The 24721-nt window shown below is 40.5% G+C and overlaps 1 protein-coding gene across 2 annotated transcripts; it reads left to right on the top strand.

Annotated features, from left to right (window-relative positions):
• The first annotated feature begins 487 nt into the window (after window positions 1–487).
• On the top strand, window positions 488–3066 carry LOC116463413 (uncharacterized membrane protein C3orf80). Of its 2 annotated transcripts, XM_058434621.1 has the most exons (2): window positions 488–1088; window positions 1438–3066. In XM_058434621.1, exons 1-2 carry the CDS (start codon window positions 495–497, stop codon window positions 1540–1542), a joined length of 699 nt encoding a protein of 232 aa, XP_058290604.1. In that variant the 5' UTR covers window positions 488–494; the 3' UTR covers window positions 1543–3066. The 2 variants fall into 2 exon arrangements, with proteins under 2 accessions (XP_058290604.1, XP_058290603.1); XM_058434620.1 differs by lacking the exon at window positions 1438–3066 and having other exon boundaries at window positions 488–1325.
• The last annotated feature ends 21655 nt before the right edge of the window (window positions 3067–24721 follow it).

Raw genomic sequence — 24721 nt, 5'->3', positions numbered from 1 at the left:
CGCGAGCGAGAGCCCCCGCCCGCCTGGCGGGCCTAAGCGCGAAGGTTGAATTAATCAAGATCAAGGGGCTCCCGGGCTGAGAGCAGAGCGTTAACTCTCCCAGTCCCAGAGCGCGACAAGGCGGGGGAGGAAAAACGCGGCCGGCCGGGGCCAAGATGCCCACGGCAGCCCCGCGCGGGCTGCCTCTGCCATTAGGGAGACTCCGGACGCCTTGCACCCGGCCGGGGCAGTTGGGTGCGAAAGGTTAAGGTCAGAAGCTCGGGAAGCTGCTTGGGCCGCGAGTAGCAGCCGCCTCCCGCAGCCTCCGCGCGCCGCGGGCTCCTCCTCCCGCCCAAGCGTGGCCAAGTGAGGACTGCTCCGGCCGCAGGTAGCTGAGGCGCGGGAGGCGGCGCGCGCGGGACCCGAGTGGAGCGCCGGGGAGGGGCCGACGGACGCGCGGGCGGACGGACTCCCCAGCCTCCGGTCCCGGACGTTAGGCGAGGTCTGCGCGGGCCATGTGGGGACCCGGGGTCACTGCTGAGGGCCTGTCGGTGGCTCCGGCGCCGCCGCCTCTGCTGCCGCTGCTGCTACTGCTGGCGCTGGCGCTGGTGGCGCCCTCGCGGGGCGGCGGGGGCTGCGCGGAGCTGGCGTGCGGCGAGCGGGAGCGCTGCTGCGACGCGACCAACGCCACGGCGGTGCGCTGCTGCAAGCTACCGCTGCACGCCTTCCTGGACAACGTGGGCTGGTTCGTCCGCAAGCTCTCCGGGCTGCTCATCCTGCTGGTGCTCTTCGCCATCGGCTATTTCCTGCAGCGCATCATCTGCCCCAGTCCACGCAGGTACCCGCGCGGCCAGGCGCGCCCGGGACAGCGGCCCGGGCCTCCGGGGGACGCCGGACCGCTGGGGGGCGCGGGGCCGCCCGACGACGACGACGACTCGCCCGCTCTGCTGCGCGACGAGGCGGCAGCCGGCTCGCAGGACTCACTGCTGGACAGTGGCGGCGGCGGCCGGGGCCGGGGAGGCGGCGGGCGCTCGGACCCCTCCTGCGCCTCAGAGCACGAGCTGCGTGTAGTGTCGCCGGTCTTCCTGCAGCTGCCCAGCTACGAGGAGGTCAAGTATCTGCCCACCTACGAGGAGTCCATGCGGCTGCAGCAGCTCAGCCCCGGGGAGGTCGTGCTGCCAGTGTCGGTGCTTGGCCGCCCGCGAGGGGGGGTCGCTGCGGAGCCCGACGGCGGCGAGGGCCGCTTCCCCCTTATCTGAGCGCTGGGGGATCGGCGGCTGGTGCAGGGCTGGGGGCTGTGGGTGGCATGCAACGGCCGGGGTGCCGCCGCCAACTGCCTCAGACCTTATCTGACACCCTGGCCTAACTGCCCGGCACCCCGCGACTGGGTTGGGGTCACTCGTCTCCCTCGCGTTCTCCTGGGATCTTATGTTTCTCTGCGTTACATTCCGTTCAAAGAAACGTGGGGCACGCGCGGCGGGTGCGGCTGCAGCAGGCGACCCTCCACCGCACCTTCGAAGGACGTCCCTGCCCTCTGCCTTGCCTCGTATTGTGATTCACTAGTAAGTGCCTGCTTCCCGAGTCAAAGAGAACACGTGAGCCCTTTGGTGCGTCGAGAGAAGGGCGGTCTTCTTTAGGGCTGAAGAGAAAGGAGCGCAGTTCCACTCCTTTCCCTACCTGCCGCCTGGACAGGTCTCCCAGGGTGGGCAGAGGGCGAGGAGCCGTTGAGGACCAGCCGCGACCGGGGACTGCTGCATGTGGGTGTGGGAGAGCGCCACTCGGTTATGATGAAATCGCTCCCATGCGGCAGGCCCCCCAAAATCCGTCGGTGTCTTCCTGATCGAGCAAATAGTCACAGCTGGTGTTTCACAATTAGGTGGAGTGCGGGGAGTGGGCTGGGGGGACACCGGTGATACAAGGTTAGCTGCTGTACCTACTCAGGGCACAGCAACCATGTATATCCATTCGGCTGGACTTTTGATTGTTCAATAACTGAGAAGGTATTTATATTTATTTGTCTTTTATTCTAATATTTTTACCATGCATTGAACGCAACAGGAGGGTATTTCAGCAAATTCACGACAAGGTAATCGTCTTATCACTTTTTGTACGCCATTAATGGTCAGGAAATTGCCCATACTCTGTCATTTTTGTTTAATAGTTCATTAAATTATTTCATTAAAGAAGAAAAACAAGTATGGTCAAACGAGGAAGCATATGTGACATAAAAAACATGAAGGATATCTTATTTTCACTATTTGAGAAGAATATATTTTATTTTTAGTACTGTGGCATAATATATAACTTTTTATAATAATAACTGTATGCATTATGTAGTATAGCTCTTAATTGTATCATTCATCACGTAGTTATATGTAAAAATAATTGACATGTATATGCCATACCATGAAGCATATGATGTGCACTTTCTCCTCCATTTTTCATTTGGAATACATTCCACAACATGATCCAAAACATAAGAACTTATGACTTGTAACTTTTGTTTAAAGCCATTAATTGTGCAGTAATGTGCTACAGAAGGAGTCAATCAGCTTCTCTTAAGAAACAAGTGTAATTGTATCAGTTTCCTGTTCTGTGACACGCCCTTTAAAAGTAAAAGATAATATAACATATTTTAATACATTGTGTGTAATGTACATATGCATATTGTCTATGTACTATATACACATTGTTTATAATATTGTTATTACAGTTTGTCATTCACCTGAAAGGAGAAGGAAAAATATGAAAGGTTTCTCTGCTTGGGAAAAGGTGAATGTTGTTATTATCAAGAACGATTACACACATGGATCTCATACCTGTTTTTAGAACATTGTTCTTCTCATTGAAGAAGTCTGACACTCCTGAAAAATCTTAAAATATCTGACTTGTATTGAAGAAAATTATTTGATTAAACTTTTAAAGGCTGGTTGAAAAAGTCTGACAGTTCTGAGAATTTTTTAAATGTCTGAATTGTAATAAAAGAAAATGGTTTACTTTAAACTTCTAAAAACTAATGACCTTGTGACTAAAGAAAAATCATTTGAAGTGTATTAAAAAATAGCAAAACATTAAAATCTTTTCTCTGTGCAAATTTTATCAGATGTGTTGCTATATGCTAGTGTATCAAAATATGAAATATGTCTATTTGTCATTTAAAGCAATTTGAGCTGTGAATTGACAAAAGTATCAGGAGTTGAGGCTATATCAGTTGAGAATGGTACAAAATTTAATTACGTTATATAGATAATCACATATTAATGTTACTCAAATACCGTATATTTTTGTTGTATGTGGCTATCAATACTACTCACCATTCAAACAAACTGGAAAGTTGCCATATTTTAAAAAATAATTATTCTTTGAGGTTACATTGTTTTACACATTTCACAAATGTTACCTGTATCTGAAACATCAACCTAAATATCCAAATACCTGTGCCAGTATATGAAGCATAGTCTATATGTTGTTACCATAACATCTTAAAGAAATTCAACAAAATCCTATGAAAAATACTTACAATATGGATCAAGTATATTTCTCTTTTATCAACTATGGAACATTTCTTCCCATAAAATCTAGAATGTCTACAAAGTGGTAATTACACTTGATACCAATCACACAATGAAGTTCTACTGAATTTTAAAATGACAAGTTTTCACCTGTTTTTTATCTGCCCAGCCCACAAGCTTTTATTCACATCCCTCAGTTCAATAGAAATGAGTTTGACTCTACTGTGGGGTTTTTTTTCTTGCAATCCATTGATTTACCAAGGACAATTTTGTTCAGGCATAATTTTGTGGAAAAATTCTTTAAAACAGTATTTTATTAAATGAGCATGTCTCATGGTAATATATATACATATAACAGACCATATTAACACACACAGAACCTGTGTGTTCATAACACTGGATTGCCTGGATAGAAACATTTTTAAAGCAGTAAAGGCAGTATCTGGGTGTTTTATAGATTTCACTTGGAAATTATTATATAGACAGAACCTATTATATATAATTGCATGTTTATTAATATAGAAAATAGTTATCCTGTTACCTGAAAAAAACACAAAGAAATGATTTTACTTCTTTTTAATATTTTGTAGTAAAAGTGGAAGATAGAACATTGTGTTCTTTCTATGTAGAATAATACACTATTAACTTATGGCATGACATATTAATGGAATTAATATGGAACATTAATTTTATGGTATATATATCTTCTTTTTTTTTGAGAAAAGAGCTCACTTTGTTGCCCAGGCTGAAGTGTAGTGGCATGATCACCGCTCACTGCAGCCTTGACCTTCTGGGCTCAAGGGATCCTCCTGCCTCAGCCTGTTGCGTGGCTGGGACTACAGGTGCACACCACCACACCCAGCTAATTTTTGTATTTTTTGTAGAGATGGGGTTTCGCCATGTTGCCCAGGCTGGTCTCATTTTCCTGGGCTCAAGTGATCTGCCTGCCTTGGCCTCCCAAAGCTCTGGGATTATAGGCGTGAGCCATCATGGCCAGCCTGCGGCATATGTATCTTAACTAAACCCGCCTGGGCATGCAGTGTTTTCCAGTACCAAGTGAGCTTTTGCTCCAGGTTTTCAGTTATCAAAGTAATTTGAATACTAAAACATTTTAAGCACATTTTATTTTCACTGACTTCTCGTGAGTAGGGAAATAATGGTCCTGCATATTGTAATCCATCTGGAATGCAAAAAACATGATTGATTTTCTAAATTTAGGTGCTAGATATATAAATATGTATATTGTATATGTACAGTTGGCTTTCCTGTATCTGTGGGTTCTGCATCTGCAGATGCAACCAACTGCAGGTAGAAAATGTATTTTTTTAATTTTTTGAAAATATTTTTAAGAAAGAAAATATAATATTTAAAACTGCAAATTAATACGTTATAGCAACTATTTACATAACATTTATATTGTATTAAGTGTTATAAGTCATCTAGAGGAGATGTAAAGTATATGGGAGGATATGCATAGGTTATATGCAAATACTACCCACTTTATATCAGGGAGTTGATTTTGACCTTTGCAGGGGGTCCTAAAACCAATCTCTATGGATACCTAGGGATGGCTGTAGTGTGTGTGTGTGTGTGTGTGTGTGTGTGTGTGTGTGTGTGTGTATGTAATCACCAGTTGCTTACAAGCAATTTGTTATGGCTGTTCAATATCATAACCAAGGGGAAAATGTCTTCTTGAGATAGAATGATAGTTTTAAGAGGCCATTAATTGCTACATTCTGCAAATGTGAGTGTGCTTCAACCATGGAAAATGGCATTGGCGATTATGTCAAAGGGCATGAAATGTACTCTATAAGGAAAACAAGATTCAATTGTAAAGGCCAGAGGGAATATTAAGGAAATGGACTCAGTTAACAATTTGAAAGGCAATATGCTAAGTACCTTAATGTTGTACTTTTTGTATACAGTTTCTCTCAAGTGGAATTAATAAAGGAAACAATTCAAAGCTGAAACTCATATAAACATGAATATGATATCTAGATTTTACAATATCCTGATCTGACTTTTATTTAAAATCTTATGAATTGTAATTAATTTGGGTTTCCAGCTTGAGAGAAATAATGATGTATGTTGAGTTTTATTTTGAGCAACAAGCATTAACCATCTCTTCAAAAGTGTAAGTTTCCTAAACTGATCAATAATAGAATATTTGCCAAGTTCATATCTGACCTCAGTAGTTTACAATTTACTTTTTCATTCTCCTTTCATGCATTGATGAAAAGATGAATAACTGGTAAACTAAGGGAAGGTATTTTGTCAACCAAGGAATGAATCAGCAACAGCTAATGGCAAAAAATTAAGCCATTCTTTCTTCCATATGGGTAATACCAGAAAAGTTACAGTATTCCTTTGTAAAATTTTACCTGTAAAAATAATCAAATATCAAGTAAAACCAATACTTTTGTCATACTTAATTACATGTAGAACCTAATTTTATTATTCATTTATTCATTTTTATTTACAGAACTCACTTTTTAAATTTATGTATTTATTTATTTATTTGAGACAATATCTTGCTCTGTTACCCACGCTGGAGTGCAGTGGTATGATCACAGCTCACTGCAGCCTCAACCTCCCAGGCTCCAGTGATCCTCCCTGCTCAGCCTCCTAGTAGCTGGGTACAGGAGTACACCACCATGCCTGGCTAATACTTTTTTCATTGAGACAAGGTCTCACTATGCTGCGCAGGCTGGTTTCGAATTCGTGGGCTCGGGAAATCCTCCTGCCTCAGCCTTTGAAAATGCTGGGATTGCAGGCATGAGCCACCACGCCCAGCCCACTTTTATTAATTTTATGGCAAAAATTATACGATGGTGGAGATACTTATATTTGTCGCCAAACCAAACAGTATTATTTTTATCCCCTCTTCAGCTTCTTAGCTAAGTATGTTGTCTGATATCTTGCCATTCTTTCTTTTTGTGTGCTTGTTCTTATCCTGCTTAGGTTTTCAGTAGATGTTTCCTCAGAAACACATCTCTTAGAACTCCATGTTATTCTGCTGTGCTTTCATCTCTCTCTGGTATGACTTCACCTTTTGCACAGTTTCTTCTTTTGGTAAAATGGTATTTTGCAACGTGCTTCCTTTGTTTTCTCTTTGCATCTGACTTCTGTAGCTTTTCCGTGTTGACCCAGGCATGGTTTTTCCTCTTTATTCACTAAAGGACTGTAAACTTTTTTTATTTGTTATTATCTATGGAATTTTTCTCTGTGATGCCGGACAAACAAATCTTTTCATGTGTCCAGCAAGGATTGTTCTAAATCTCAAATGTAATAGATCCAGATATACTACTACCTCTTTATCTTCTGCTTTCTCACCTGGATTTTCCTGAAGGGATTATCAGCACTTTTCTCCCCATCTTTCCCCAAAGATGTGTTCTCTGCTATATTAGGACGAATAATTAGACCCTTGCATTTTAGTAATGACAGGGATCTTATTTTGGCTTCCAAACCTCAAGCATATTCTTTCTTCGTGGACTATTACATCTTTCTACTCGATTTTTTTCTCACAGGCATCATTGTGGTATCCTCTATGTGTGTCACTTTTTGTGAGTAATGATCACCTATTTTCTTCCTATCCTTGCTCGCAGACATTCTATTTGTTGTACTAGTTAAAAGATCATATCCTCTATCTTTGTAGGAAAGACCTCATTTGAGTCTCTGGACCTCAAAGGTAACTTGATTTACAATTGATTGCTCTGTCTTTTATAACATTCTTACGGGTTTTTTGCATGGGCTCCTCTTAAACTTCCTCAGCATATGGTGTCTCTGTTGTACCGGGTAGACTAGAAAATATCTCTACCTTTACATGTCTTTTATTCCTGCTTGCAGATATGATCTTGAAGTTATAATGCCTCGAATCCCCACTGTATTAGGGCCTTACCTGAAGAACTATCAATAGTTTTATTTTCTGCCTCTTTGTTGCCTATGTTAGTTTCATCAGACAGAGGATTAGAACCTTCCAGATTACTCCTGTTTCGTTTTGGTTTGTGTGAAGTTTTTCTTCTGTGTTGACCAAAGATACCACCGGATAAAAATTAATTTTGATTATTTTTCTAGGTCTTAAAAATATCTTCTTTCCATTTGTAGATTTAAAATTTTGTTGCAAATTCTTCATTAGTTTGTCATTCTTTTCCATGTGTATAATCCCTGTTGAACTAGCCAAACCACCAGATTCCTGAAGATTTATACCAGTTTTACCTTCTCCCATGCCACCAACCCCCTCCGCACCCCCCAACCCCCACTATGTTACACTCACTGTCTTTTGTTTCATAGCTCCATCTTCTTGAGTTTTTCTCTTGGAAACTCTTCACAATATTCTTTTTTTGTTTTTTGAAACAGAATCTTACTCTTGCCCAGGCTGGACTGCAGTGGCGCTATCTCAGCTCACTGCAACCTCCACCTCCCGAGTTCAAGTGATTCTCCTGCCTCAGCCTCCTGAGTAGCTGGGACTATAAGCATACACCACCACACCTGGCTAATATTTGTATTTTTAGTGGAGATGGGGTTTCACCATGCTGGCCAGGCTGGTCTTGAACTCCTTACCTCAAGTGATCTGCCCGCCACGGCCTCCCAAGGTGCTGGGATTACAGGCGTGAGCCACCACGCCCAGCATCTTCACAATATTATTTTAAACTTTATTTATTTGAATCTTTTCTGTTGATGTAAGCAACTGAGACTCTTGCAGTTTTTATCAGTTCTGTGTTTGGGTCTAGGACGTGGGGACATTCCCTGACTCAGCTTTTTTGAAAATTAAGCTTATGGCCAGGCACGGTGGCTCACGCCTGTAATCCAAGAACTTTGGGAGGTTGAGGCAGATGTATCACCTTAAGTCAGGAGTTCAAGACCAGCCTGACCAATATGATGAAACCCTGTCTGTACTAAAAATACGGGCGCGGTGGCGGTTGCCTGTAATCCCAGCTACTCGGGAGGCTGAAGCTGGAGAATCACTTGAACCCAGGAGGTGGAGGTTGCAGTGAGTGGAGATTGCGCCATTGCATTCCAGCCTGTGTGACAGAGCAAGACTCTGTCTCAAAAAAAAAAAAAAAAAAAAAAGAAAAGAAAAGCTTATATTCCTTTATATTAATTTCTCTTTGCACATATCTGTTTGGCTAGGCAAAAGGTTTTAGATTCTTGAAAATCTTTATTTTTTAGGGTAGATCTGGTTCTTTGACGAACTCAATCTTGCATGTTCTTTGGCCACGTCTCCAGTTTCAGAAGCATTCATTTTAGATTCATATTAACAAGGATTACAAAAGAAGTTTTCTTGAGATCTCCTGGTCGATTCTTGTTTTTGTTCATTGGATCAAACATTTCTTCAAATCCATTATGTACTTCCAAGCGATGTTTTCGTTTGGGTTCTGTCATAAGTGTTTTCATTCCAGTAAGTCTTCAACTGCACTGTTCTTTTTCTTGATGGTTTCAATAAGTTACTGATAACTCTTCCTTGGGTCAGTGTTTTCTTTTGGTGTTTTAAAAAGTTCTGTATGATTGTAATCATAATAGGTTTGTTGCCTGATGCACAAGGAAATTAATATGCAGAGACACCTGGTTGCAGCAGAGAAAGAGATTTAATCATAGGGCCACCTGAGAGAAAACCTCAAATCTGTCTCCCTGAGGATTTTGGTTTTGGAGTGGGCCAAAGTGTTGAGCTCATTGATTGGTCAGAGTACAAAGGTGTGATCATGGGACAGCATCAGTATTCTCATGCTCATTTGGTTCCTCTGTGTGGTCTTCAAACTGGTTGTCTCAGCTGTACTTCTGGAATTCAGGATCTGCTGAAGCAATTCTTAAACCAGAGTTTTATCATTTAAAGGTCAGAAATCCTATTTATGGGAAGAATGGGGATGCAAGTGGTTAGTATCTAGTGCCACCCTGACTTTTGATTGCAAGGAAGTGGGCCAAAGTGCAGCCTGATTAATGGTTAATTGTAGCTGTATATCTGTCCAGAATTCTTGTTAACGCTGTGAGGAGGGCTTCATGGTCAGTTGACTAACCTTAAAAAAAGTTTTGTATGGTCTTCCACATTTTCTTTTGATTGAAAACTTGTACAATCAAATTTGAACTCTAAATAGAACATAAGAATAGAACATAAAATCTCTGTATGTTCTATATATTTTTTTCTAGTGCTTGGCTTTCTTGAGTAGCATTTATTTTTTCCAGACAGAGTCTCTGTCACATGAGCTGGAATGCAGTGGTGCGATCTCGGCTCACTGCAACCTCCACTTCCCAGGTTCAAGCAATTCTCCTGCCTCAGCCTCACAAGGAGCCGGGATTACAGGTGCATGCCACCATGCCTGGCTAATTTTTGTATTTTTAGTAGAGACAGGGTTTCTCCATGTTGGCCAGTCTGGTCTTGAACTCCTGACCTCAAGTGATCCTCCTACCTCAGTCTCCCAAAGTGGTAGGCTTACAGGCATGAGCCACTGCGCCTGGCCATTGAGTAGTATTTTTCATATTTTTTATTATAGGTGTTTTAGCCAACTGTTTTTCTAGTTCTGTCTAATATAGTTGAATGTGTACTAAGGGTTTCCTATGAGCAAGCTTTTTAGAATTTGGAGTTTCTAAGATTCTATAAGCATTGGAATGTCTGCCAGATCTTCTATTAGATATACCTTAGAAATTTTCAAAAGTGTCTTGATGCCTGTAAAATTTTCTACCAATTCACATCTCCACAAAAGAGTTGTCATGAGGTTCTTGACACTTGTCAAATCTTCTTGGTCAGGCGCAGTGGTTCACATCTGTGATACCAGCACTTTTGGAGGCCAAGGCAGGTGGTTCAAGACCTGGCCTTGAGGCCAGGAGTTCGAGACCAGCCTGGGCAACATGGTGAAACCCCATCTCTACTAAAAATACAAAAATTAGCCAGTGTAATGGTGCACGCCTGTAATCCCAGGTACTCAGGAGGATGAGGCACAAGAATCTCTCGAACCCAGAAAGTGGAGGTTACAGTGAGCCAAGACAGCACCAGTGCACTCCAGCCTGTGTGACAGAGTGAAACTCTGTCTCAAGAAAGAAAGAAAAAATATTCTCCTTGTTTTCTCCTTTTTTTTTTCTAGTGGAAACAGAATCCAACTGGGCTTTATTTTACTTTTATTCCTTTTACAAATATTTCTTGAGAACATACTAAGTTCAAGTCACTGTTTTCATCTTTTTCATTTTTTTACGTTTTAGTTGACATATAATAATTGTACATATTTGTGAGATACATAGTGATGTTTTGATACATATAATGTATAGTGACCGGACCAGAGTAATTAGCAGATCACCATCTCAAACATTTATCATTTCTTTGTGTTGGGGACATTCAGTATCCTCCTTCTAGCTATTTGAAACTATGTATTTCTGTGTGTGTGTGTGTGTGTGTGTGTGTGTGTGTGTGTGTGTGTGTGTGTGTCTTGCTATGTTGCTCAGGCTAGTCTCAAACTCCTGTACTCAAGTGATCCTCCAACCTTGGCCTCCCGAAGTGCTGGGATCACAGATGTCAATGACTGTGCCGGCCTATATTTCTTTAGGAGTTTTGGTCTATTGGTGCCTGTCAGGTCTTCCATGGGTTCAATCTTTTTCACAGAAGTTCTCAGAAATTTCTTGATTGTTGTGAGAAGTCCAGCTGATTCTCATTGAACCCTGGGCACTGTCCCAAGTTTCTTGTGGATTGTCCTCTGGGTCGGCAATTGGCTGTGGAGTTTTCCCAAGGCCCTTGGTTTCTGTTGGGTCTTCCGCCAGTTCTGGCTTTTCTTTAGGTATCCTAAACAATCTCTTGCTCCCTGTGAGGTTTCACCATTTCCACTTGGAAGATCTGGGGTTCTTGTTGCTTTCACTCTCTAGCTGTACTGTCTGCTTTGGCATTTTCATAAGCCCTTTGATGCCTGTTGGGTTTTCTTCCTGACTGCATTTTCCCCGGTCATCCCCAGCAGTCTCCTGGGTTTGTGCTTTGAAGTGTTCCTAAACTTTCTGTTGACATCATCAACATTTATTTGTTCCTCTAGTTCTTTTGGTGTTTACCAGAGCTCTCCGATAGCTGCCGGTCTTCTGTGGGTTTTGGTTTTATTTTAAGTGTCTGGCATTTTCATGAGAATTCATAGAGTTTCCGCTGGTTCTGTTTTGTGCTTTGGAGTGCTCATAAGATTTCTATGGGCGTTTCACCACTTAATTTGTTCCTCTGGTTCTTTCAGTGATTGTGGGTGCTCTCTGATACCTGCCAGGTCTTCCACAGCGTTTGCCTTTTCTTCAGCTCTTTTCATCAGTCTCTTGAGGAAGGTTAGAGTTTCTACAGGTTCCCAATTATGCTTTGCAGTGCTCCTAAGATTTTTATGGCTACCTATTTTAGTAAACATCTGTAATCAGTTATAATTAGTAATTTCATTAGTGAATTCCTGAAATTTATAGTTACTGAGTTTGAACTCTGGCAATTCACTTTGATAAGTTAAATATCATTATTTCTAGCTTGCTCTGATTTAACATTTGGTAGCATTTACATTTTAGCCTTTCTTCCGAAAAATAAAATATAGGCATTCATCCAACTTTAGATATAAGCTCAACATTTGCTGTGAGGGTGACACTTTTCATTTCTATCATGATGACTATAACAAAAATAACTATAATTCACTGAATGAAGACATATGCCAGGCACTGTGCAAGGCATTTTACATGTATTATTTCACTTAAAATTCACATCAGGAGGAAGTGAGGATTATTAACCCTATTTTACAGATGAGAAAAGTAGGGCCCCAAGAGGTTGAGTAATGTGCCCAAAGTCACACAGCTGACAGGTAGAAGATCCAGGAAGCTGATCCAGCCTGTTTTACTCCAGAGCTGCTGTTCTCAACCACTCAATGTCTCAACACACAATTAATTTAACCTTGCAGAATATATATATATATATATATATATATATATTTTTTTTTTTTTTTTTCTGAGGGTCTCACTCTTTTGCCTAGGCTGGAGTGGAGTAGCACAATCAAGACTCACTGCAGCCTCGACTCCCCCAACCCTTGGGGCTCAAGTGATCCTCCCATCTCAGCCTCCCAAGTAGCTGGGACTATAGGCGTGTGCCACCACATCCAGCTAATTTTTGTATTTTTTGTAGAGACAGGGTTTCACCATGTTGCTCAGGCTGGAGTCTTGAACTTCTGAGCTCAAGCAATCTGCCTGCCTTGGCCTCCTAAAGTGCTGGGATTACAGGCATGGTGGCTGTAATTTGCTGTTTAAAGAAACCACTATTAAAAACACCTTAGGATCTGTGCTGGGAATCTATAATAATGACGCAAAATTATTTGTAGGCATGTAGAAATGTTTAATGGATACAATCTGAAATGTTTGACAGAAAACTACTCAGATACTGGTTTGGTTTTTTTGTTAGTTTGTTTGTTTTTTTCATTTTTCCATTTCATTCGGCTAAGGGCTGTTAGTACCAAGTGTGCCTCCTTCCCAGTCTGGCTAGTTAACTTTAAAAATTGAAAACCATTTCTTTAAAATAGCTGGTAAATCTTTTCCAATATTTAAAAAAAGAAACATCAGGGGATTTGTACACTCAGCATAAAAATGAGAACCATAGAGTCTAACGTATCACTAAATACCCAATGGTAGCTAATATCAGAGCAAGGACAAAAATAGCACATTCTTAAATTAAGGTTCTGTTTATATTTTTGTGGTAGAATATGAATGTTAAGACTTCATATAGGCTGAGTGTGGTGGTTTATGCCTATAATCTCAGCACTTTGGGAGGCCAAGGCAAGGACTGCTTGAGCCTAGGAGTTCAAGACCAGCCTGGGCAACAAAGTGAGACCCCACCTCTGTGAAAAATACAAAAATTAGCCAAGTGTGGTGATGCACACCTGTAGTCCTAACTATTCAGGAGGATGAGGTGGGAGGATCACCTGAGCCCAGGAGATCGAGGCAGCAGTGAGCTATGATCATGCTACTGTACTCCAGCCTGGGCAACAGAAGGAGACTCTGTCAAAAAATAAAATAAAATAAACAAACAAACAAGAACTACATATACATAGTGGTTTAGAGTTGGGCTGTGGAGTATGCAGAGTCTGCCTGCCTAGGTAAATCTCTGGTCTCTAGATTTACTAGTTATGTGACTGACCATAAGCCATATAACTTGTTCCTTGGTGCCTGGAACATCAAAATGTATTTCCAGTGCCATTGTACACATATTGGTTGACACTGCATTCTTGGTGTGAAATTCAAATCTCTTTGTGGAAATTCCAAAACTTTTCTAATTAGTCCTGGACATTAATGATTTGAATTAAGAATAGAAACACATTTATGTAAAACAAAACATGATTAACTTCACTTGAAAAAACCTACAAAATGATCTTCATGACTGATTTTGGTTGAAGTGACACACTGTGAGTTTAAGATTGGGCCAGAAAACAGAAATGGGGTTGGGGCAGGCAAGGAAGGACTAGATGTGACACACTAAATGAGACTGGAGGGGTTGAGTGTGGACACCTTGCTGTTGAGAAGCCAGTGTAGTGGGCGAATGGTAAGAAGAGCCAGAGAGATTGGCCATGGGAGTCAGTCTGGCATACTGGGTCTTGAGGCCACAGAAGTTGTGGCAGGCAGGCAGGTGCAAAACCTGAAAGCCCTGCTTGTTTTCCCAGTGGGGTGGCCTGGAGCCTGGGGTGAGTCCCCAGCCCTGCTCACCTCCTGGCTGGAAATAAACTCAGTGCTATTGGAGGAGCATGTTGGGAGTGAGACTGGCCTTTCAGGCTGCATGGGAGCTGGGTGAGGCCTGTAACTGCTGGCTTTCTCTCACTTCCCTGGTGACCTGCATGACACAGCAGAGGCAGCCATAATCCCCCTGGGAACATAACTCCATTGGCCTGAGAACCACACCTCCATCCACCACAGCAGCTGAAGCAAGCCCTGCCCAAGGAAGGTCTGAGCTCAGACACGCCTATCCCTACCCCGACCGGATGGACTTTCTCTACCTGCCCTGGTAGCTGACGGCAAAGGACATAATCTCTTGGTAGCCCTATGGCCCCACCCACCGCCTGAGAAACTTGTCCAGGTGACCTTAGGACAAGCTCGTATCCTCCCTATACTACTGCAGCAGATGCTCTTTATTTATTTATTTATTTGTTATATTTATTTATTTATTTCGAGACTGAGTCTCGCTGTGTCACCCAGGCTGGAGTGCAGTGGCGTGATCTCAGCTCACTGCAAGCTCCACCCCCTGGGTTCACACCATTCTCCTGCCTCAGCCTCCTGAGTAGCTGGGAATACAGGTGCCCGCCACCATGCCCGGCTAATTTTTTGTATATTTAGTAGAGACGGGGTTTCACCATGTTAGCCAGGATGGTCTTGATCTCCTGACCTCGTGATCCACCCGCCTCGGCCTCCCAAAGTGCTGGGATTACAGGTGTGAGCCACTGTGCCCGGCCACTGATGCTCTCTTGAAAGCACCACCTCCTGGCTAGAGGCCAACCAACACAAAACTAGAGCAATAAAAAACAACACAACAAAGGACCCTCACAGAGTCCACTTCACGCTCCTGCTACCTCCACTGGAGCTGGTGCTGGTATCCAAGGCTGAGAGACTTGAAGATGGATCACATCACAAGACTCTTTGCAGAGACTCGTCAGTACCATGCCAGAACCTGGTAGCTCTGCTGGGCAGCTAGATACAGAAGAAAATTAACAATCACTGTAGTTTGGCTCTCAGGAAGCCTCTTCTCTGAGCACTCACATCCGGGGAGCACCCTGTGGGATGAAAGAATCTGAACAGCAGCCCTTGAGCCCCAGATCTTCCCTCTGACAGAGTCTACCCAAATGAGAAGGAACCAGAAAAACAATTCTGGTAATAAGACAAAACAAGGTTCTTTAACACCCCCAAAAGATCACAGTAGCTCACCAGCAATGGATCCAAACTGAGAAGAAATCTCTGAATTGCCAGAAAAAGAATTCAAAAGGTCAAGTATTAAGCTACTCAAGGAGGCACCAGAAAAAGGTGAATATCAACTCAAATTTTTTAAATGCTATAGGATATGGATGGAAAAATCTCCAGAGGAATAGAGAGTGTTATAAATAAAGTTTCGGTGCCTCAAAAGAAATAGTGCTCGAATATAAAATTTTCTTTTTAATTCTCAGCAAGGCAAGGTACTTCTATAGAAGGGTGCACCCTTACAGATGGAGCAATGATGAGCACACACTTGGACAAGGGAGGGGAAGGGGTTCTTATCCCTGACGCACGTGGCCTCTGCTGCTGTGTTGTCCCCCTATTGGCTAGGGTTAGACCGCACAGGCTAAACTAATTCTTATTGGCTAATTTAAAGAGAGTGACAGGGTGAGTGGTTTGGCAGGAAAAGCGGTTATGCAGGGTGGAGAATGAGTCAGGGCGCAGCAGGTAGCAGGTAATTGGAATGAGTCAGGGTGGAGCAGGTAATCGAAAAAGATTGCTTTATGAGGAAGTTAAGTTTAAAAGTAGAAGGCAAAGAATTGAACATACTGACATATTGATTCTTTGAAAAGAAATTTAGAACTCATATCTCACAAGCATAAATAAAAAACAATCACAGCTTCTAGAATGAAGGAGACATTTAGAAAAACGCAAAATGCAGTAGAAAATCTCAGCAATAGAATCAAACAGGTAGAAGAAAGAACTTCAGAGCTTGAAGACAAGGCTTTCAAATTAACCCAATTTAACAAAGACAAAGAAAAAAGAATTTAAAAAACAAACAAAGCCTCCAAGAAATTTGGGATTATGTTAAATGACCAAATCTAAGAATAATTGGTGTTCCTAGGAGGAAGAGAAATCTAAAAGTTTGGAAAACATATTTGAGGGAATAATTGAGGAAAATTTCCTTGGCCTTGCTAGAGAACTAGACATCCAAATACAAGAAGTTGAAAGAACACCTGGGAAATTCATCACAAAAAGATCATCACCTAGGCACACAGTCATCAGGTTACGTAGAGTCAAAATGAAGTAAATAATTTTAAAAGCTGTGGAGGAAAAAGCACCAGGTAACCTATACAGGAAAACCTATCAGATTAACAGCAGATTTCTCAACACAAACCCTACAAGCTCGAAGGGATGGGGGTTCTATCTTTAGGCTCCTTAAACAAAATGATTATCAGCCAAGAGTTTTGTATCTGGTGAAACTAAGCCTCATAAATGAAGGAAAGATACAGTCTTTTTCAAACAAATGCTGAGAGAATATGCCACTACCAAGCCAACAGTATAAGAACTACTAAAAGCAGCTCTATGTCTTGAAACAAATTCCTCAAGATACACCAAAATAGAACCTCCTTAAAGCATAAGTCTGACAAGACCTATAAAACAACACGATGTAAAAAAAAAAAAAAAAAAAGGTATTAGGCAACAAATAGCATGATGAACAGAACAGTACCTCACATCTCAATACTGACATTGAAAGTAAATGACCTCAATGCTCCACTTAAAAGATACAGAATGGCAGAATGGGTAAGAATTCACCAACCAAATTTCTCCTGCCTTCAAGAGACTCACCTAACATAAGGACTCATATAAACTTAAGGTAAAGGGGTGGAGAAAAATATTCCATGTGAATGGACACCAAAAGTGAGCAGTAGCTTTTCTTATGTCAGACAAAACAAACTTTAAAGCAACAGCAGTTAAAAAAGACAAAGAGGGTCATTATATAATGATAAAAAGGACTTGTCCAACAGGAAAATATCACAATCCTAAATACATATGCACCTAACATTGGAGCTCCCAAATTTATAAAACAATTACTACTAGACCTAAGAAATGAGATAGACAGCAACACAATAGTAATGGGGGAATTCAATACTCCACTGACAGCACTAGACAGCTCATCAAGACAGAAAGTCAGCAAAGAAAAAATGAACTTAAACTATACCCTACAACAAATGGACTTCACAGATATTTACAGAACATTCTACCCAACAACTGTAGAATATACATTCTATTCATCAACACGTGGAACTTTCTCCAAGACAGACCATATGATAGACAACAAAACAAGTCTCAACAAATTTAAGAAAATTGAAATTATATCAAGTACTATCTCAGACCACAGTGAAAAAAAACTGGAGATCAACTCCAAAAGGAATCCTCAAAACCATGCAAATACATGGAAATTAAATAACCTGCTCTTGAATGATCATTGGGTCAACAATGAAATCAAGATGGAAATTTAAAAATTATTTGAATTGAACAATAATAGTGACACAACCTATCAAACCTTTGCTCTGGGATGCAGCAAAGGTGGTGCTAACAGAAAAGTTTATAGCCTTAAATGCCTACATCAAAAAGTCTGAAAGCACACAAATAGACAATCTAAGGTCACACCTCAAGGAATTAAATGAGAGCAAACCAAACCCAAATCCAGCAGAAGAAAAGAAAATAACAAAGATCAGAGCAGAGCTAAATGAAATTGAAACAAACAAACAAAAATACAGAAGACAAATGAAACAAAACCTGGCTCTTTGAAAAGATAAATAAAATTGATAGGCCAAGAAAAAAAGATTAACCTAGAAAAGAGAGAAGATCCAAATAAGCTCAATTAGAAATGAAAAGGGAGATATTACAACCAATACAACGGAAATACAAAAGATCATTCAAGGCTACTATGTATACCTTTATGGGCATAAACTAGAAAACCTAGCGGAGATGGATAAATTCCTGGAAATAAACAAGCCTCCTAGATTAAGCCAGGAAGAAATAGAAACTCTGAACAGACCAATAACAAGCAGTGAGATTGAAATGGTAATTTAAAAATTGCCAACAAAAAAAAGTCCAGGACCAGACAGATTCACAGCTGAATTATATCAGACATTCAAAGAAGAATTGGGGCTGGGTGCAGTGGCCCACGCCTATAATCTCAGCACTTTGGGAGGCTGAGGTGGGTGGATCACTTGAGGTCAGGCGTTCAAGACCAGCCTGGCCAACATGGCGAAACCCTATCTCTATTAAAAGTAGAAAAATTAGCCAGGCATGGTGGCATGAGCCTGTAATCCCAGCTACTTGGGAGGCTGAGACAGGAGAATCGCTTGAACCCAGGAGGCAGAGGTTGCAGTAAGCCAAGATCACGCCACTGCACTCCAGCCTGGGCAACAGAGACAGACTACATCTAAAAAAAAAAAAAGAAGAAGAAGAATTGGTACCAATCCTATTAACACAATTCTACAGGATAGAGTAAGAGGGAATCCTCCATAAATCATTCTATGAAGCCAGTATCACCATAATGCAAAAACCAGGAAAGGACATAACAACAACAAAAAAAGAAAACTACAGACACAAAAATTCTCAACAAAATACTAGCTAACCAAATCTGACAGTGTATCAAAAAGATAATCCACCATAATCAAGTGGGTTTCATACCAGGGATGCAGGGATGATTTAACGTATGCAAGTTAGTAAATGTGATACACCACATAAACAGAATTAAAAACAAAAATCACATGATCATCTCAATAGATGCAGAAAAAGCATTTGACAAAATCCAGCATCCCTCTATGATTAAAACCCTCAGCAAAATCAGCACAAAACAGACATATCTTAATGTAATAAAAGCCATCTATCTATGACAAGCCCTCAGCTAACATTGTATTGAATGGGGAAAAGTTGAGAGCATTCCCCCTGAGAACTGGAACAAGACAAGGATGCCCACTTTCATCACTTTTATTCAACATAGTACTGGAAGTCCTAACCATAGCAATCAGACAAGAGAAGGAAATAAAGGGCATCCAAATCAGTAAAGAGGACGTCAAAGTGTTGCTGTTTGTTGATGTTATGATTGTATAGCTAGAAAACCCTAAAGACTCATCCAAAAAGCTCCTAGATATGATAAATGAATTCAGCAAAGTTTCAGGATACGAAGTTAATGTACACAAATCAGTAGCACTGCTATGCACTGACAGTGACCAACCTGAGAATCAAATCAAGAACACAACCCCATTTATAATTGCTGCAAAAAAATAAAATAAAATACTTAGGGATATACCTAACCAAGGAGGTGAAAGACCTCTACAAGAAAACTACAAAACACTGCTAAAAGAAATCATAGATGACACAAACAAATGGAAACACTTTCCATGTTCATAGATGGGTAGACTCAATATTTTGAAAATGACCATACTGCCAAAAGCCATCTACAAATTCAATGCAATTCCCATCAAAATACTACCATCATTCTTCACAGAACTAGAAAAAACAATCATAAAGTTCATATGGAACTAAAAAGGACCCCACATAGCCAAGCAAGACTAAGCAAAAAGAATAAATATGGAGTCATCACATTACTTGACTTCAAACTACACCATAAGGCCATAGTCACCAAAACAGCATGGTACTTATATAAAAATAGGCACATAGAACAATGAAACAGAATAGAGAACCCAGAAATAAAGCCAAATACTTACAGCCAACTGAAAGCAAACAAAAACCTAAAGTAGGGAATGGACACCCTATTCAACAAATGGTGCTGGGATAACCGGCAAGCCACATGTAGAAGAAGGAAACTGGATCCTCATCTCTCACCTTATACAAAAATTAACTCAAGATATATTGGGGTGATCAGACCCAACACCAGGTCGTGGAGGCAACGAAGTCCAGCAGGGTCAAAGGACTGAGAAAAAGACGGTTTGAGAACAAAAGTGGGACCAGGAGGCCATCGGGATTACGGAGGCTGCAGAGGCTGCAGAGGCTGCAGAGGCTGCGAAGGCTGCGAAGGCTGCGAAGGCCCCGAGCTCTGGGAGCCCACGCTATTTATTGGTAATTCAACAAAGAAACAGGTGGTGAGAATGTGGGGGTCAAAAGGTCAGGTGCATGATCTACAGCTGTGACGGTTTAGCATTTATATGGAACATGTTCTGCTACTTGAGATAATGGGAATACAATTGATCTAAGAGAGTAGGAGGGCTAGACGCAAGGAGCCAGCCAATCTAGACACATTCCAGAGGACATTATGTCAGACATTCAAGCCCCGCCTCAGTTTTTTTTTACCAACACTCAGCTTTTTCCCAACAAAGATGGATCAAGGACTTAAATCATATCTCAAGACCTGAAACCATAAAAATTCTAGAAGATAACATCGGAAAAACCCTTCTAGAGATTGGCTTAGGCAAAGATTTCATGATCAAGAACCCAAAAGCAAATGCAACAAAAATAAGGATAAATAGATGAGACTTAATTAAACTAAAAAGCTTCTGCAAAGCAAAAGAAACAGTCAGCAGAGTAAACAGGCAATCCTCAGAGTGAGAGAAAATTTTCACAATCTATACATCTGGCACAGGACTAATATCCAGAATCTACAAGGAACTCAAACAAGTCAGCAAGAAAAAAAAAACCACCCCATCAGCCGGGCGCGGTGGCTCACGCCTGTAATCCCAGCACTTTGGGAGGCCGAGGCGGGCGGATCACGAGGTCAGGAGATCGAGACCATCCTGGCTAACACAGTGAAACCCCGTCTCTACTAAAAATACAAAAAATTAGCCGGGCGAGGTGGCGGGCGCCTGTAGTCCCAGCTACTACGGAGGCTGAGGCAGGAGAATGGCGTGAACCCCGGGGGGGCGGAGCCTGCAGTGAGCCGAGATCGCGCCATTGCACTCCAGCCTGGGCGACAGCGAGACTCTGTCTCAAAAAAAAAAAAAAAAAAAAACCACCCCATCAAAAATTGGTTTAAGGACATGAATAGACAATTCTCAATAAGATATAAGATATATAAATGGCCAACAAACTTGAAAAAAATGCTTAACATCACCAATGTTCAGCAAAATGCAAATCAAAACCACAATGCGATACCACCTCACTCCTACAAGAACAGCCATTATAAAAAAAAAAAATAGATGTTGGAGTGAATGTGGTGAAAAGAGAACATTTTTACACTGCTGGTGGGAATGTGAACTAGTACAGCCACTATGGGAAACAGTGTGGAGATTCCTTAAAGTACTAAAAGTAGATCTACCATTTGATCTAGCAATCCTACTACTGGGTATCTACTCAGAGGAATAGAAGACATTATATGAAAAAGATACTTGCATATGCATGCTTATAGCAGCAGAATTCGCAATTGTAAAAATATGGAACCAGCCCAAATGTCCATTAATCAACAAATCGATAATGTTATTTATATATATATAATATTTATTTATATATATAAATAAATATATATATCACATTTATATATATATATATATCTCTCTCTCTCTCTCTCTCTCCATGGTATGTATGGTATTCCATGGTGTGTGTGTGTGTGTGTGTGTGTATATATATATATATAAACTGTCTCAAAAAAAAGAAAGGAAAAAAGATCTGTTACTCAATAACTTGTGTGAAAGTGTTCATAACACCTTTACTTGTAACAGCCCAAGCAAAAGTAGATACCACCCAAATGTCTACCAACTGATGAATGGATAAATAAACTGTGGCATATAAATACAGTGGAATATTATTCAGCAATAAAAGAAAGAACTGATGCATGCTACATGGATAAACCTTGAAAACATTGTGCTAAGTGAAAGAGGCCAGTTACAAAAGACCACACATTGCATAATTCCATTTAAATTAAATGCCCAGGAGAGGAAAATCTGTAAACAGAGGGAGTTGATCTGTAGTTTCCTAGGGCTGGGTGGGGGATAGGTGAGGAGACGAGGATTCACTGCTAATGGGTACAGGGTTTCTTGGGGTTTTTTTGTATAATAGAAATGTCCAAAATTGATTAAAAATATTTTTAATAAAAATAAAATTACAAAAGTGATATTTAAACACACATTGGAGAAAATTCAGTCTTAAAATCTGTCCTTTATCTCACTACACTGAGATACTCCAATGAACTATAACTTTCCAGTCTTTTTGGTTTACATTTTCAACTCAAGTAATAACATATACATCTTCCTTTAAAAAGAAGGAAGGAAAGAAACAAGAGAACATTACAACAAAGTCCCCTCTACTACCTTGGTCCTCAATCACTGCCTACTCTCTAAATCGAGATTTAACCAATGTTTGGTAAGTATATTTCCAGAATTTTCTCTGCATATTTTCGCTCCACGTGGATGTACTCAGAGTAAATATATACTGTTTTGCACATAAGGTTTTTAGTTATGTGCAGCGTAATCATTTGGTAGCTTCATGTAACCATCACCACAATCAAGACACAGAACTGTTCTATCATCACAGGGCTTTCTGGTGCTACCTTTTAGCCTTAGAGACACATCCATTCGCCCTCTCACCACTTCTTAACTTCTGGCAACCACTAATCTGTTTTCCATCTTAATATTTTTTCATTTCAAGAATGTTATATAAATGGACTCATACAGTGTATAACCTTTTGAGATTGCCTTTCTCACTTGAAATAATTCCCTAGAGATCCACCCAGGTTGTTGTGCCGGTCGTTTTCTTTTTACTACTGAATAGTGTTCCATGACATAGATGTACCATAGTTTGTTGAAGCATTCACTCATTGAAAGATACTTGAGTTGCTTTCAGTTCTTGGCTATTAAGAGTTGAGCTACTACAAACATTTGCATACAGCTTTTTACTTGAACATAAGTTTCCATTTCTCTGGGATAAATGCCCAAGAGTGCAATTGCTTGGTCATATGGTAAGTGCATGTACAGTTTTGTAAGAGACTGCCGTATTTCTTTCCATAGTGGCTATGCATTTTTATATTCCCACCAGTAAAATGTAAGTGATCCAGTTTCTCTGCGTCCTTGCCAGCATTTATCACTGGTTATTTCAGTCATTCTGATTGGCATGGTTTTAATTTGCATTTCCCTAATTGCTAAGCTGTCGAGCTTCTTTTCCTGTGTGTATTTGCTATCTGTATATCCTCTGTGGTGAAATGTCTGTTCATGTCTCTTGACCGTTTTCTTATGGATTGCTTGTTTGTTTTTTACTGTTAAGATTTGATAGTTCTCGGTAAGTTCTACATGCAGGTCCTTTGTAAAATAGGTGGTCCACATATTTTCTCCCATCTTTTTTTTAAGGTCAGTGTTTATTTTTATTGAAGTTATACATGCACATATTTAAGTAGGCAAATACTTCTATAAGGTTTGTTGTGAAAAACAGTAGTACTGGATCCGTTCTTCTCAACCCTCCTCTCTGCAGAAGCAATCACTTTCAGCTCTTTTAGTTGGCTCTTTTGGTATTTACCTTAATGTATCTATTAATAAATTACATGCTTATTATTTACCAATGGCGGGGGAACAGTATCTATTGTCTCTCCACTATGAAAAATGAAGATTTAGCCTTTTTTACCCTTCCTTTCATCCAAGCCCATGTATACATCCGAATTTTTACTCCAATTCCTCCAAAACAAATCTATAATCTCATATTCACAACTTATGAATTGTGAATTTATGAACTACAAAAAGTTCTTTCATAACTGACCCAATCTGAACTCATTTGGCAGCAAAACCTGAAGAAAAGCTAGAAAACCTGAAGAGAAGCTACTATCTTTATTTATACCACTTAATATAAATATTCGTGTGTTACACGGCAGAAATATTGATGTGTTTAGGGAATGATCGCTGTGACCCTGCTGGGGATGTTCTGTAACAAACGCATAGCGTTATCAAGAACTTTGGAATACACACCATTTTTCTTAAACAGATTTGAATTCTGAAACAGATTTGACCCAGGGGTTTTATATGTGGGATTGTGGACCTGAATAGTAATTGTTTGGTTATATAAATATTCAGTGTTTAGTTATTACGACTATTAAATAGAATCTATTTAATAGATGATTATTAATGTCAAAACCATACAGAATTATTTTTATAGATTAGCACATTAAAATTACAGAGGAATAACATGGGCTCCTCTAATAGGAATTTATTTGATGTTTTTCCTGTGTGTTTTTTTGCAGAAGTTTAAATTGAGCACCACTTCTGTGGGGTGTTTGTGCAAATCTCACCTTCTCAGTGACACCTTCCCATTACATTCTATTTATTGATTTATTTTTAATGTTGATTATTTTATTAATATTGTTATTATTAGCATTACCTATTCTTTTTTGACTTTATTTTTAAATTAAAAAATTAAAAAAATTTCAATAGCTTTTGAGGTACAAGTGGTTTTTGTATAATTGTATAATTGGTGAAGTCTGAGATTTTATTTTTGTTTTGTTTTGGTTTTTTGTTTGTTTGTTTGTTTTTTGTTTTATGGAGACAGAGTCTCTCTCTGTCATGCCCAGGCTGGAGTGCAGTGGCACCATCTCGGCTCACTGCAACCTCTGCCTCCCAGATTCAAGTGATTCTCCT

The sequence above is a fragment of the Hylobates moloch genome, unplaced genomic scaffold (genome assembly GCF_009828535.3).
Source record: "Hylobates moloch isolate HMO894 unplaced genomic scaffold, HMol_V3 SCAFFOLD_35, whole genome shotgun sequence".
NCBI lineage: Eukaryota > Metazoa > Chordata > Mammalia > Primates > Hylobatidae > Hylobates > Hylobates moloch.
The sequence above is the reverse complement of the archived record's forward strand: the minus strand, read 5'-3'. Positions and strand labels throughout refer to the sequence as shown.

Bases quoted from the DNA above. Each gene is read 5' to 3' on its own strand.
- LOC116463413 (XM_058434620.1), top strand. From the start codon at position 495: ATGTGGGGACCCGGGGTCACTGCTGAGGGCCTGTCGGTGGCTCCGGCG.